This window comes from Rosa chinensis, chromosome 5 (assembly GCF_002994745.2).
Source record: "Rosa chinensis cultivar Old Blush chromosome 5, RchiOBHm-V2, whole genome shotgun sequence".
NCBI classification, from domain to species: Eukaryota; Viridiplantae; Streptophyta; class Magnoliopsida; order Rosales; family Rosaceae; genus Rosa; species Rosa chinensis.
The window spans coordinates 9,726,571-9,738,320 of NC_037092.1; the positions used below are offsets into that span (position 1 = coordinate 9,726,571).

Below are 11,750 nucleotides of genomic sequence, written 5' to 3' on the forward strand. Positions count from 1 at the left end.
TGCGCATGTTTGTGTCAATAGATGAGCCCTCTATTTTCTCCTCAGCGGCCCACTGAAAATAGTCTCTCCCTCTCCGATAATTAGCGATTTGAATTTGAAATTATTGAACTCGAAACTTTGGGTATGAAGATACATGTTATTAACCTATCAAACTACAGTCCTCGAGATCATTCTCTTTCCTAAAGTCACATAGAATCACAAGAACTTTGTCACGTAGCATTATCTTGTACTACAACAACGGTACCATCTTATATATGAGGATGGGGTATTACAATCAAAGCAGCCTATGCCTTCTGTAGAGGATTGGCAATTAGAATGGTCTGAAGCTGCTTTTGCAATCGGGCTCTTGTTTGGTAATTAGAAGCCAGCTTTCTGTTCACCTCTTCCTTCATAGCCAAAAGCTCAGACTTTCTCTTCTCAGCTGCAGCTATCTCACAGTTACTTGTGCAATTGTCACTGCCTTGAAATTCCACAAAGCTTGACTTAACCTGAGATACAAGATAAAAAGAAAAATAACTTTCACAAGTGGTGTGAAGATGCATCAATAAATTTTACTAGAGTTGAATTCTCATCGTGAGTGTGAAGATAAGTGCTCTACCACTAGAATATATAAAGATCCAAGCACAACAACACAAATAACATGCGAAAATCTCGCTCTCATCGTGAGTGTGAAGATAAGTGCTCTACCACTAGAATATATAAAGATCCAAGCACAACAACACAAATAACATGCGAAAATCTCGCTCTCATCGTGAGTGTGAAGATAAGTGCTCTACCACTAGAATATATAAAGATCCAAGCACAACAACACAAATAACATGCGAAAATCTCGCTCTGCATATCAAGTAAAAGCTAAATCCGACTACGATCATAATCTTTTGTTCTCAAACTAACTGCAAGCAAATAGGGGTTTTAGGGCTCCATTTTACCTCATTGATACCATTCTTCAAATTCTCAATCTGCAATTGACATTCCCAAGCAAAACTCTCCACATTTTGCTTAAACTCCTTCATTTCAGCTCCCTTCACCTCATAAAACCTGTTCCTCTCCTTCTCCAATCCCTCAAGCTCCTCCACCTCACTCTTCAAAACCCTAAAATTCCACCCCCAATTCAACCCAACATCACAATCCAATTCAACCAAATCAACCAAAACCAATCAACCAAAATCAAAAATTCAATACCTCAATTTCTCTAAATCACTCTGGTATTTCGCGTCGAGCCGCTCGATATCGGACCGGAGCGCCCAGATCTTGAAGCTTTGGGCCGCGATCTTCTGCTCCAGCACCAAGCACCGCTGCTCCATCGCCCCCATGCTCGCGAGCTTCAACGCCAGCTCCTGAGACTTGTTCGCCTGCGATTCTTTCTCCACCTGAAAACGAATCCGGAATTGATCAGATTGCGGCCGCCGGGAAAGTTTCTTTGGTTTTGATCTGAAATTAGACAGGGGTTGCGGAGAATTAGGGTTTGAATTGGGACCTGGAGGAGAGAGAGACGTTGGTGACGAGTGTGATCCATGTGTTCGAGTCGGTCACGAAACGCCGAGAGCGCCATTGCTGATCGGAAAGAGGGAGAGAGAGCTCGGAAAGACGGAAGCGCCTAATGACATTTTGAATTTCGGACTATATATAGAGCCTTCAGGACTCTTTTTTTTTTTTTTTTTTTTAAGTTGTTTACTTTGCGATACAAAACCTTTCATTTTGAAATCTCTATTGACATAGATGATTGTATAAAAGATTCTACATCCAGTCAACATATCCGCCGTAAAGTTTGTTGTTCGCCTCGCACAAAATATGACTAAACTGAATTTCGTCAAATCAGCTAAGATTTTATTGACTCATAATTTGAATATTTAGGAGTATTACAATTCTTAATAGGGCAATCGATGACTTATTTGGAGTCAACTTTTCACAAGTAATCTTCCATGTTGGTTATGAACTTACGAAACCAGCATTAAACATTCACTCAGTGCAAGAGCTTGAGACTTCTCTTTTTTTTTTTTTTTTTTCATTTTCTTTGTTTCTAGTAGAGAATGAGAGTGATGAACCTTATGTTTAATACGTCTCACTGAATTTAGTACTTTCAATGCTTCACGTGTAAAGAACTTTACACTTATGTTTTACATTATATCAAAGCTTTGTGTATTCGTATTGAATCAGAACCATTTGGTTTATTTAGGGTAGGGATTAATTTTAGCAATTCAATCAACACTCTGTTTCTTTAGATATTTGGTTCCGATGTAAAATTTTGCGAAAACTGTTCTTTGGATAAACCGTCTTGACAAGTTGGATGAAATTAAAGGTTCTCATTCTACAGTCTACACTTCATGTTTCCTTTTTTTGATAACTTAAATTTTATTTTTTTATGATAATTTTGACCAAAGAAGAAAATAGGGAGTGTGATTTATATTCAATACCGAGCCCCAAAGATAAAACGGGCTCCCGAAAACTCGGAGCTTAATATACCGAAACCTAGGGTTTCATGAAGCAGGGCGGCGGCGACCGAAAGGTTTTCTGCACGCTATAGGCTTGTTGGTGGAGGCGTTGGACCCGTGATAGGATCGTTGTTTGGTGTTGGGGTTGGAGTTTGAAGATCTAGTTCCATCGTCGTACTGTGGCAAAGCAGTCACCTCTGAGGCGGTAATGTTGGGTTGAAGACGATGCCGACGTGAGGCGGCGTTGGTTAGGATTGTTTTGTCAAGGTGAGTAACGACCAGCGACGTTCAGTTAAAGGCAACTCGGATCCTTGCGGGCCTTCTTCGGGGGGAACTTCTTCTGGTGGCTCCTATGGCTGAAGAACGTTGGCGGCCGCCAAAGTGATGCGGATAGGCTGCTTTTCTCGAAGTTCATCTCCAGCCTTACTTGAGAGGCTGAGAAGGAGGGAACAGGGTTGGGGTCTAGGGTCTTAGTTTCTCTGGGCAACAGCAATGCGGACTGGTGGGCTGGGCCTTCTCTCTTTTGGGTTGGCTTGGTTTGGACCTTTTGGGGGTGGCATATCTTGCTCTTAGTCCTATATTGCTGCTAGGTCGAAGCTATCTGCTGTTTTCATGAGTGGAAACGTACACCATGAGGGTCTTAGGCGTCTAAGCTTCTGAAGATAGTTATTTTGCCTTAGGGTGTATAGGAGTAGGGGATTTTATTTTCCTGCATTTTACTTTCTAGTATTTTCCTTCTTGGTTTTTAAGTTTAGAAATCTCCGCTTTTTTGGAGTTTAGTCTTTTAATAATTGAGCATCGTTTATGTAGTATGAAGGGTGCTTGTGCCCTTCATGCTTGACCGAGTGAGGATAGTCTTCCGTTGCCCTAAAAAAAAAGAAAAAAGAGGGAGTGTGAATTTCACTTCCCAATTTATACTCTAATCTCTTAAATCACATTGCATCCAATAACTTCTAATCACTGTACGTCACTTCATGAATAGATTCAAGATTTACCCTATTCTCTTATACTAATTTTGATCAAGGCTAATACATCAGAAACAATCAGGTAGTCTAAACTGTAATCCCTTAAAGCTATGCTCATCACTTTCCCCAAATGTTGACACAATTACCACCTTAATTACAAGAAATTCCACACCAAAAAGTTCCCCATATGCACATGCAACACATTCCAGATCGGTGTGAATCATTAAAGAACATCGACTCCTTTTGCTAGATATGTTAATTTCCATTTTCAGAAACATACCCAGCTTCCATGACTTCCAAAGATGCAGAATCTTGGTCTCTAAGTAATAATCGCTATGCCCTTTTTTCTTTTTCTTTCACAATGAACCAAGAACCCTAAAAAGATCTAGCTAGTACTATGCCTACTCTTTAAAGAGTCAGATTTTCACATTGCTGTGACTTGTGGAGCAGTGTTTTGTTACTTCCTGAAGAACACATACATGTGCAGACCGCAGAATTTCCATATATGCCTGGGTAATGTGATTTGTATCCGTCGTTTATGATTGATGCACTTCTGACTAAGCAAACTGGAAAAAACTGAAAACTTCCATGTGAAAGAGGACAATGCCTTTGAGGGCCTAAATCAAAGAGGAAGCTAGCAGCCACTTTATAAAAGCATCTTCCACAATGTTATCTATAAAACAAATGGTAAAGGGTTTCGACTAAAGAAGTGATTAGAGCCTAACGATCATGATCCCTTAACATGGTATGAAGCTTAGCCTATACATCATTGTGACTCTTTTAGAATCAGAGGTCATTGTTTTTAAGGATTAACTACCACAACCAGACAATTGCTTTTGACCTATTTGGGGAACAAAAGCAGGGGCTGTAGGAGCACTACCTTATCACCATTGCTATTTCGTAAGGGGTAATAGGCAGCTTCCATTATATGATTATCCTATCACTTGAATAGTTGAATTTAAAAAGACCCTTTCAATTGTATCTTAATTAGTAATTGCTTTGACATTAGTATACATGTCATGATACACATACAATAAACCCCCATACCCGGGTTCGAATCCCGCCGACGCTTATTGGAGTTAAATATCAATATATTCTTGATGGTATAGAGGGAGGAAGTTTTCTGACAAGATGCCCCGAGCACATCAAAATATCAATTCGAGATGACCTAAGAAGGAAACGGAAGAATTGAGTACGTCATTCTCATTTCTTATTTTGATCCCGCCAGTATTGACTAACATTTTGAATTGTGAGTCATTCTCATTCTAGTAGATATGCACGAATCACAAATATTTCTAGTTGTCTAACATGTTGTCGGGATCCATCTTTGCAGGAAGGACAACATTGGAATCCTCGAACCTTCATTTTCCCTTCTGCATCTGTCTGCCTCTCTTATTCTATGTATTGGGATATCTAATATACATATACCACCAGAATACGTTTACTCCCATGTACAGGAATTAGCTAGACTCCCACATTAGTGACATTACACATCTAGAATTTTCAACTTCAATCATTTTGGAATAATTCTAGCGTATGCCAATGATTAAACTAATGTTTCATCAAGAATCATAATATACAAAAGGAGAGCCATATATTCTGTGTCAGATCATTGGGCCGACAGAATCATTTTTGAGAATTATGGTGTGGTCCATAGTATCATCCTGCTCTTTTTGCTTAGTAATCGCTGATAGCAAATCTCATTTAGATGTCCAAATCCCACAGTTCTACCAGAATTTCCTCCTAACCAAGCAATATGGGGAGTCATAGAGAAAGCCTTAAGCAGTGTGATATATGCTTATATATATGTGTGTGTGTCTCTGATGATTGGATTTATGTCCTACCAAAGCCAAAAGGTTAAGGGTATTAAGAAGAAGAAGACAATTAAGAAGATGTATTACATGTATGATGCAAAGAAACGACAGATAAAGACAGTGGACAGAAACAATATGACATATATATATCCAATCCTATGAAACTTTGAATCGAGCTAGGCATTCCCAAATACATATGAATCCATCAATCCAATTTAGACAAGGAATGGACTAGCTAGCTACCTAGCTGTGGAGTATGGGATCTGACAATCATATATGCTTTTGTCTGGTCAGAAAACAAAGGCTATTTTGATTTAGTTTTCGGCAAGAACACAGCTGGCCAATTTTTAATAGCATTGTTGTATGACTAGAACATGGCTTAGCCAAAAAGGCCAACAAACCGCCGCGCTATAACAATTTTCTGTAGAAGTACGTAGATCAGCTAAAGGTTCACAGAGAACAACTACGATCTCATATGTACATGTAGAGAGTACAGATTCCCCTACCTGTTGGGAATGAACTCGCATGCTAGCTTGTTTTGTTTGCCTAGTTCTCATCTCCCGGCTTCTTTGAGACGTTTCATCAAATACTTTATCTTAACCTCTTTGCGTACCCTTCATTCACTCAACACGTTATCTTCTTGCCTACATCTCTTTCAAGTTATTCAACAAACATCTTATCTTTACACCGTTACAAAAATTTGAGGGAAAACGATTGCCTTTAATGTCGCCCCTCATATCCGCCATTGTATGTTGGTTAAGATCATAAGTGATGCTTGGGTTTTCAGCTTTCATGCCATATTATTAGACTCTAAAAGCTTAACTGTCATGGAATCAGCTAGAAAACAATGTATATCAAGCTAGCTAATTACCGAGTGATCGTACTGTTGTCTTTTGCTTTTATATCCAAAAATGGAGAATGCTTAGTGGGTGGTGTGGAAATTGTTGGTGCGCATGTGCACCGCATTGGGTGATGTCAATAGGTAGACCGTCCTCATCATGTTGAACTAAGGCTGAGCTTACATTGTCTGCCCTCAGCTCTTATTACAGACAAACAAAAGCTAGGAAAAAAAAGGCTAACTTTGCATAAAGGATTCGCAAGGCAATGAACAATGCTGACGGTTATAATAGGCCAGTGAGGAGTAAAGCTTTCGCCGCCCAATATATGTTATTTGATCCGTCAAGATAATCAAAAGAACCAAAGAAAGCCTTCCCTTTTCTGTACTTTAGGCTCTCTCTCATTATCTCATTTTTATACTCGAACTTTATGCATCATATTTGATTTGATATATATTAAGAGAGAAAGAGTCACAGAGTCATAAACAGAAAGCAAATGTGAGAAAATATTATAGAAGCAGGAACAGTTATGGATTCCACGTTCCAAAGGAAAAAGCTTTTCCTTGCAACCAATGAAGAGAGCCATCTGGTATTCTCACTCTACATATTGTAATTTCTTCTCTAATTAACAACCACATATTTGTACATGCATACATACTTTGTTAAAATCAATGACAGAGAAATTAAATTGAGAAATAAATCTCGTTTTACAGCATCTTAATTTGACTACTACTTGTCACAGTTAATAAAGTCAACTAATGGCTTTATCTTCTCTAACAAATTAACTGCTACGCTGATCGAAGACGACGATGAAGATGATATATATGATGATCCATTTCTGGTTCTTGTGCTTCCGTTTCTGAAGATCATTGAGAATGTAAAAAGACCCAATTGAAGAAATTAACCCGCAGTAAATCCCTCCTCTTCAAAAAGTAGTATTTACATCACTACCATTAATCCATTTGTCATTTGCTTAAAATGGTCTTCTCATATAAACTTGGAAGGTCACCACACAAACAAAGATGCAGCTCACCCAGCTTTGGTGAAAGTCCATTGACTGTTTACCACAGTAAATATTAGTTATATAGGAAGACGAAAAAAAAGAATGAAAGAAAATAATAAATAAATGGTGAGAAAGAAACTCTTTTTTTTTTTTCCTTACCTTTGTGGCAGAGGAAGTGAGATCAGAAATTGAAGCAGTCGAGGTTGATGAGGTAGTTGAAGTAGTTGACAAAGCAGACAATCCCACATTGTAAGCCATAGTTCCATCAGGTTGAAATAGACCGTAATTCCTCTCTGAAGTTGGTCCAGGCTTCATGTTCTCATTGAAAAGAGCAAAAACATAGATTTCAAGCCTCATTCTAGGCCTCAAAGGTGTGCCTTCATTTGCCAATTGCCTCCTCAGCAAGTTTCTATTGTAAATAGCAGCATTCTGCAAAGTTGCACCGATTTCATTGGCATCGCCCTTGGATGGCCACCCCGTCTCCGAAACCTTGACCTCGATCCCATTGAACCCCAACCGCGCCATAGCGAAAATGGCTGCATCTACTTGAGCATACAACATATTGTCATAGTGCAACTTGGTATAAGGGTCAATCATGCCCGAATTGGGATTGAAGAGCACATAGTCTAGAGAAATTTTATTCGGGCTATCTTTGTATGCAAAGTAGGGATATGCATTGATCCAAAAAGGTGCCTTCGTTGTTTGCAAGAACTGTAACAATTGTGACATGACACCAGCTACTTCAGTTTTGAAGCTCCCCGCGGAAGGCGGGTAGGATTCTTCGAGCACTGCTAAAGAGCAAGGTGTTGAGACCTTAATGTTTGAGTCAAGGCCTAACTGAGTTAGTGCCGCTTGAATGCTGACCATGGCTGGGACAAGATTATCTAGCAGCACGGTTGTGTCATCGTCGGTGAAGACCTCATTCCCTACCGCAATGCTGGATATTTTCGTGGCGGGGACATAAGGCTTGATGTGGGCGTTAACCCATTGAAGGGCTGCTTGGGGGTTCATCAACTGGCCTAACATTGCGTTTTCGATTGTCACCATTAGCTCAACGCCGGAATTGGCAAATGCTGTTAGTACTTGAGGATTCGTGTCGTAAATTCTTGCTTTTGTGACCTTAAGGGAGCTTAAGAGGTCTAGGACTTTCTGTGGTTCTAGCAAATTGTTGCCGAGTTGGCCATAGTTGATGCCAAGTGATGTAACTCCTTGTAATTCTGTTAAAACATAACAAAATTTTGGTTAGAAAAATGAACTTAAACAATGTACCAAACACAAAAACCAAGAGAAAAAATAAAGAAACCAAAAATGCATGCATGGTACCCGAGAAACAGAGCAAACAGAGAAGAAAAGCATTGATTCTGGCAATTCTGCTAGAAATTTCCATAGATAGATAGAGAGAGAGGGAGAGAGAATCTGAAGGATTGGGAAGGAACTCAAAGGAAGAGGAAGGGAGATATAGAGAAGCTGAGAATTCCTTTCTTTTCTTGGTTTGGAAATATTTGGGTTTGGGAGCTGAGGGGTTTTAGCTTGCCTTGCCTTGACAATGTTGTCTTTGGCTCTTAACCTCTAAACTGGTTTTTAAATGACTTGATGATCCCAATTTCTTCAAGGAGATGGTTTCTTTTGGAGCTGTCTGATCAGCTTGTCTCTTTCCAACCCACTCCTGACGCCAACTCCCGTCAACTTGATATGACCAAACAGCCCTGATCACTTTCTTGCGATAAAGGCAAAGTGAAATCCCACTAACTTGGTTAAACATGGGGGAAGAGCAACTTAAGGGATCCAAAACCGGGGGGGGGGGGGGGGGGGGGGGGGGGGGGGTTTGAGGCCGTCAAATGCATGAGGGTTTTTCTGTTTTTTTGAGGCCGTCAAAATACAGGTTCAATTTTGTACTATATAGGTTGTTCGACTGTTGATAAATTTATATGATGGTTGATGGTTGTATCACACTTGTAGATTTTACGTCCTTTTTCTTATGCAAACATAAGTGAAAGGAACTTTGCGGAAATAATGTTAATGGTGATTAGTAACATTTACAAATAATTTGACAACTAATTTTTCAAAAGGAATGAGCTTAATTTCTTAAACTTGATTAAAGCTAGCGTTCCTATTTTTTTGGTTAGATTAAATTTTCCTAGTCTTTGACAAAAAGGCAATTTTCTGTTCTAATCTCGACTATTGAAACCTATTCTCCTACATACGGATAAGTGAAACTTTCCTAAAGAGATAACTTCAGTTTATTACTTTATTACCTTCCTATTTAAATCTAAGGTGAAGTAACTTGCTAAATTGTACTATGTACCTTTCTATGAAAACAAATTGTTTTAATTGACTCGACAAAATTGCATGAAGGAACATTTATGAATCAAAACAACCCAATTAAGTTACATGAAGCTAGCTATTGGCTCATGAATTCACTAGTTAATTAATAAAGTTAACAGTTACTGGCTCCTGGGTTGTAAAGCAATATAGTTAAATCAGAAGCATACCAAGTGAATATTCCAGCCCTTTGCACACTCGATCTATTAGCTCATGAGTCAGAATCATAATATTACCTTTCGTTTTTCTATTGTCCTTCCTCTTTCTTGGAGTAAAAGAAAGAAAAAGAGGGTTTCTTCTTTCTCATCTTTCCATTCAAGAGAGATGCATATTTAGTTAAATGTTTTTTTACTTAATTGGGCAAATTTCCTTCTCTTTGATAATGTGCTTCAATTCCTTTGTACTTCGGTTAGATTCTAATAGATTCAAGAAGGACTCTACGTACCCCTAAGTTATTAATAATTTGATAGCAAAAATAAGATTCTAATTAAACGAAATAAAGTACTTCAACCGTGCATGCATGGTGGAATTAATCGTTGGTCAATTACTGAGATAAAGCAAATAATTACTTTTGAGAAGAAGACAAGCAAGTATTACATGTAAATATTCGGTCTTACATCAAGATTTCAACCAGAGAAAATTCAAAAAGGTGTTTGCTAATAAACCTACGTAATTAGGCAAAGAGAAATCAAAACGACCCCCTAATTTGACCTTAGAAAAAGGAAGCCAGAAATTTTTTATTGTGGATAAGGGATTGACTATATGTCCATAACTACGTGGGAATGATAAGACAAACAAGTTTTCCTACGTACACTACTGTTAGGGTTTTCTTTTCCTTTAATTTCTTGCTTTCCCAGGTGGCCTTCCATCAATTCGATCACGTAAAGTTGTCGATGTTTCTCGATCAGGACACATCTGAAAGTTGATATACACGTACTACGTACCCTTTTGAATTTTTGATTTGTATACCGTCAAATTTAGCTTCCTATGATTTAATTCACGTGCAGAAATAGGTAGGAATTCATGATTAGGTTGGCCTTGGATCGAGCTCATTAGGGTTCTTAATTGATAGAAAAGCAACCAAGAAGCTTCAGTATTGGATAAGTTTGATCGAAAAACTTGTACAGGAAGTTAAAGAACCAAAGCTTGTCTTTTTTTTAGGAGGTGATTAATTGTTTGTTTTGGTAAAGGTATATCATTGCATGCATGACATGTCAAAGAAAATGACTATGAGATTACATATATAATACCATAAATTATAGAAATAAGATTCGATCCTTGCATGGTGTGTGTGAAAATTGATTGGAAGTTGGATCATAAACTGTTTTTAATGATATTTTCCTTGTCTCTAAGCTGCATTAATTTTAGAGTCCTTGATTCAAAGCACAATATTAAGCAAATGTATTCTCATTTATCCGACCAACAAAATTTTATTCTTACTCACCTAATTTAAAGTAAAATATCAATTTTACCCTTAAGCTAATTAATAAACTACAGCCTGCCACTCTCATCCCTATCTCTCTCTCTCCTCAGGGCTGTCGTCAAGGCTCAATCCGAGGCCACCGAAATTGCGCCGTTGTCAAGGCTCAATCCGTTGTCGAGGCTCAAATCAGTCCGGCATCGAGGCTCAATCTGTTGTCATGCAACACGGTTTCGACTCAGACAGGGACTCCGACGTGCAGCATGGACTTCGACTTCGACTCTGACTTGCAACCCAAATTTCGATTTCGGTTTCGACTTTGACGTGCAGCACTGATTTCGACTTCGACTCCGACGTGCAGCCCAAATTTCGATTTCGGTTTCGACTTCGACATGCAGCACGGACTTCGACTTCCACTCCGACGTGCAGCCCAAATTCCGATTTCGGTTTCGACTTCGACGAGCAGCACAGACTTTGACTTCCACTCCGACGTGCAGCCCAAATTCCGATTTCGGTTTCGACTTTGACATGCAACAAGGACTTCGACTTCAACTCCAACGTGCAACCCAAATTTCGATTTCGATTTCGACTTCGACGTGCAACATGAACTTCTACTTCGACAGCGACTCTGGCGCCAACAGCCGGGCAATAAACTCCGACAACGATCGCTAAGCCGGTAATTCGATTCCGAGCAATAAACTCCGACAAAGATTCCGGTGTGCCTGCTGGTTTGTTTCTCAAGCTCCCCCATATGGAAATCAAACAGCACCGTTGAGTTGGGTCTCTCACAGTGCAGGTCTACAACCGACGAAGAAGGAAGAAGAGAAGGGAGAGGATCATCGGATCTCTCACAGTACCCGTAGGTGCTCAGAGCATTTTCTGGGAATGCTCTAGGCGCCTAAATCAAATTTTTTTTTTTGGGTAAAATTGGGGCAAAAGGCCCATAGGGAAAGGAAAT

The 11,750-nt window shown here is 39.2% G+C and overlaps 2 protein-coding genes across 2 annotated transcripts; both read right to left on the reverse strand.

Annotated features, from left to right (window-relative positions):
* Positions 1–143: 143 nt before the first annotated feature.
* On the reverse strand, positions 144–1,675 carry LOC112165462. Its single transcript, XM_024301971.2, has 4 exons — positions 1,478–1,675; positions 1,183–1,370; positions 930–1,092; positions 144–488 (listed from the first exon to the last, which is right to left on the reverse strand). Exons 1-4 carry the CDS (start codon positions 1,550–1,552, stop codon positions 285–287), a joined length of 630 nt encoding a protein of 209 aa, XP_024157739.1. The 5' UTR covers positions 1,553–1,675; the 3' UTR covers positions 144–284.
* A 4,884-nt stretch (positions 1,676–6,559) lies between these two features.
* On the reverse strand, positions 6,560–8,721 carry LOC112166524 (glucan endo-1,3-beta-glucosidase 14). The gene is made up of 3 exons (XM_024303392.2): positions 8,374–8,721; positions 7,210–8,267; positions 6,560–7,104 (listed from the first exon to the last, which is right to left on the reverse strand). Exons 1-3 carry the CDS (start codon positions 8,435–8,437, stop codon positions 7,021–7,023), a joined length of 1,206 nt encoding a protein of 401 aa, XP_024159160.1. The 5' UTR covers positions 8,438–8,721; the 3' UTR covers positions 6,560–7,020.
* Positions 8,722–11,750: the final 3,029 nt, after the last annotated feature.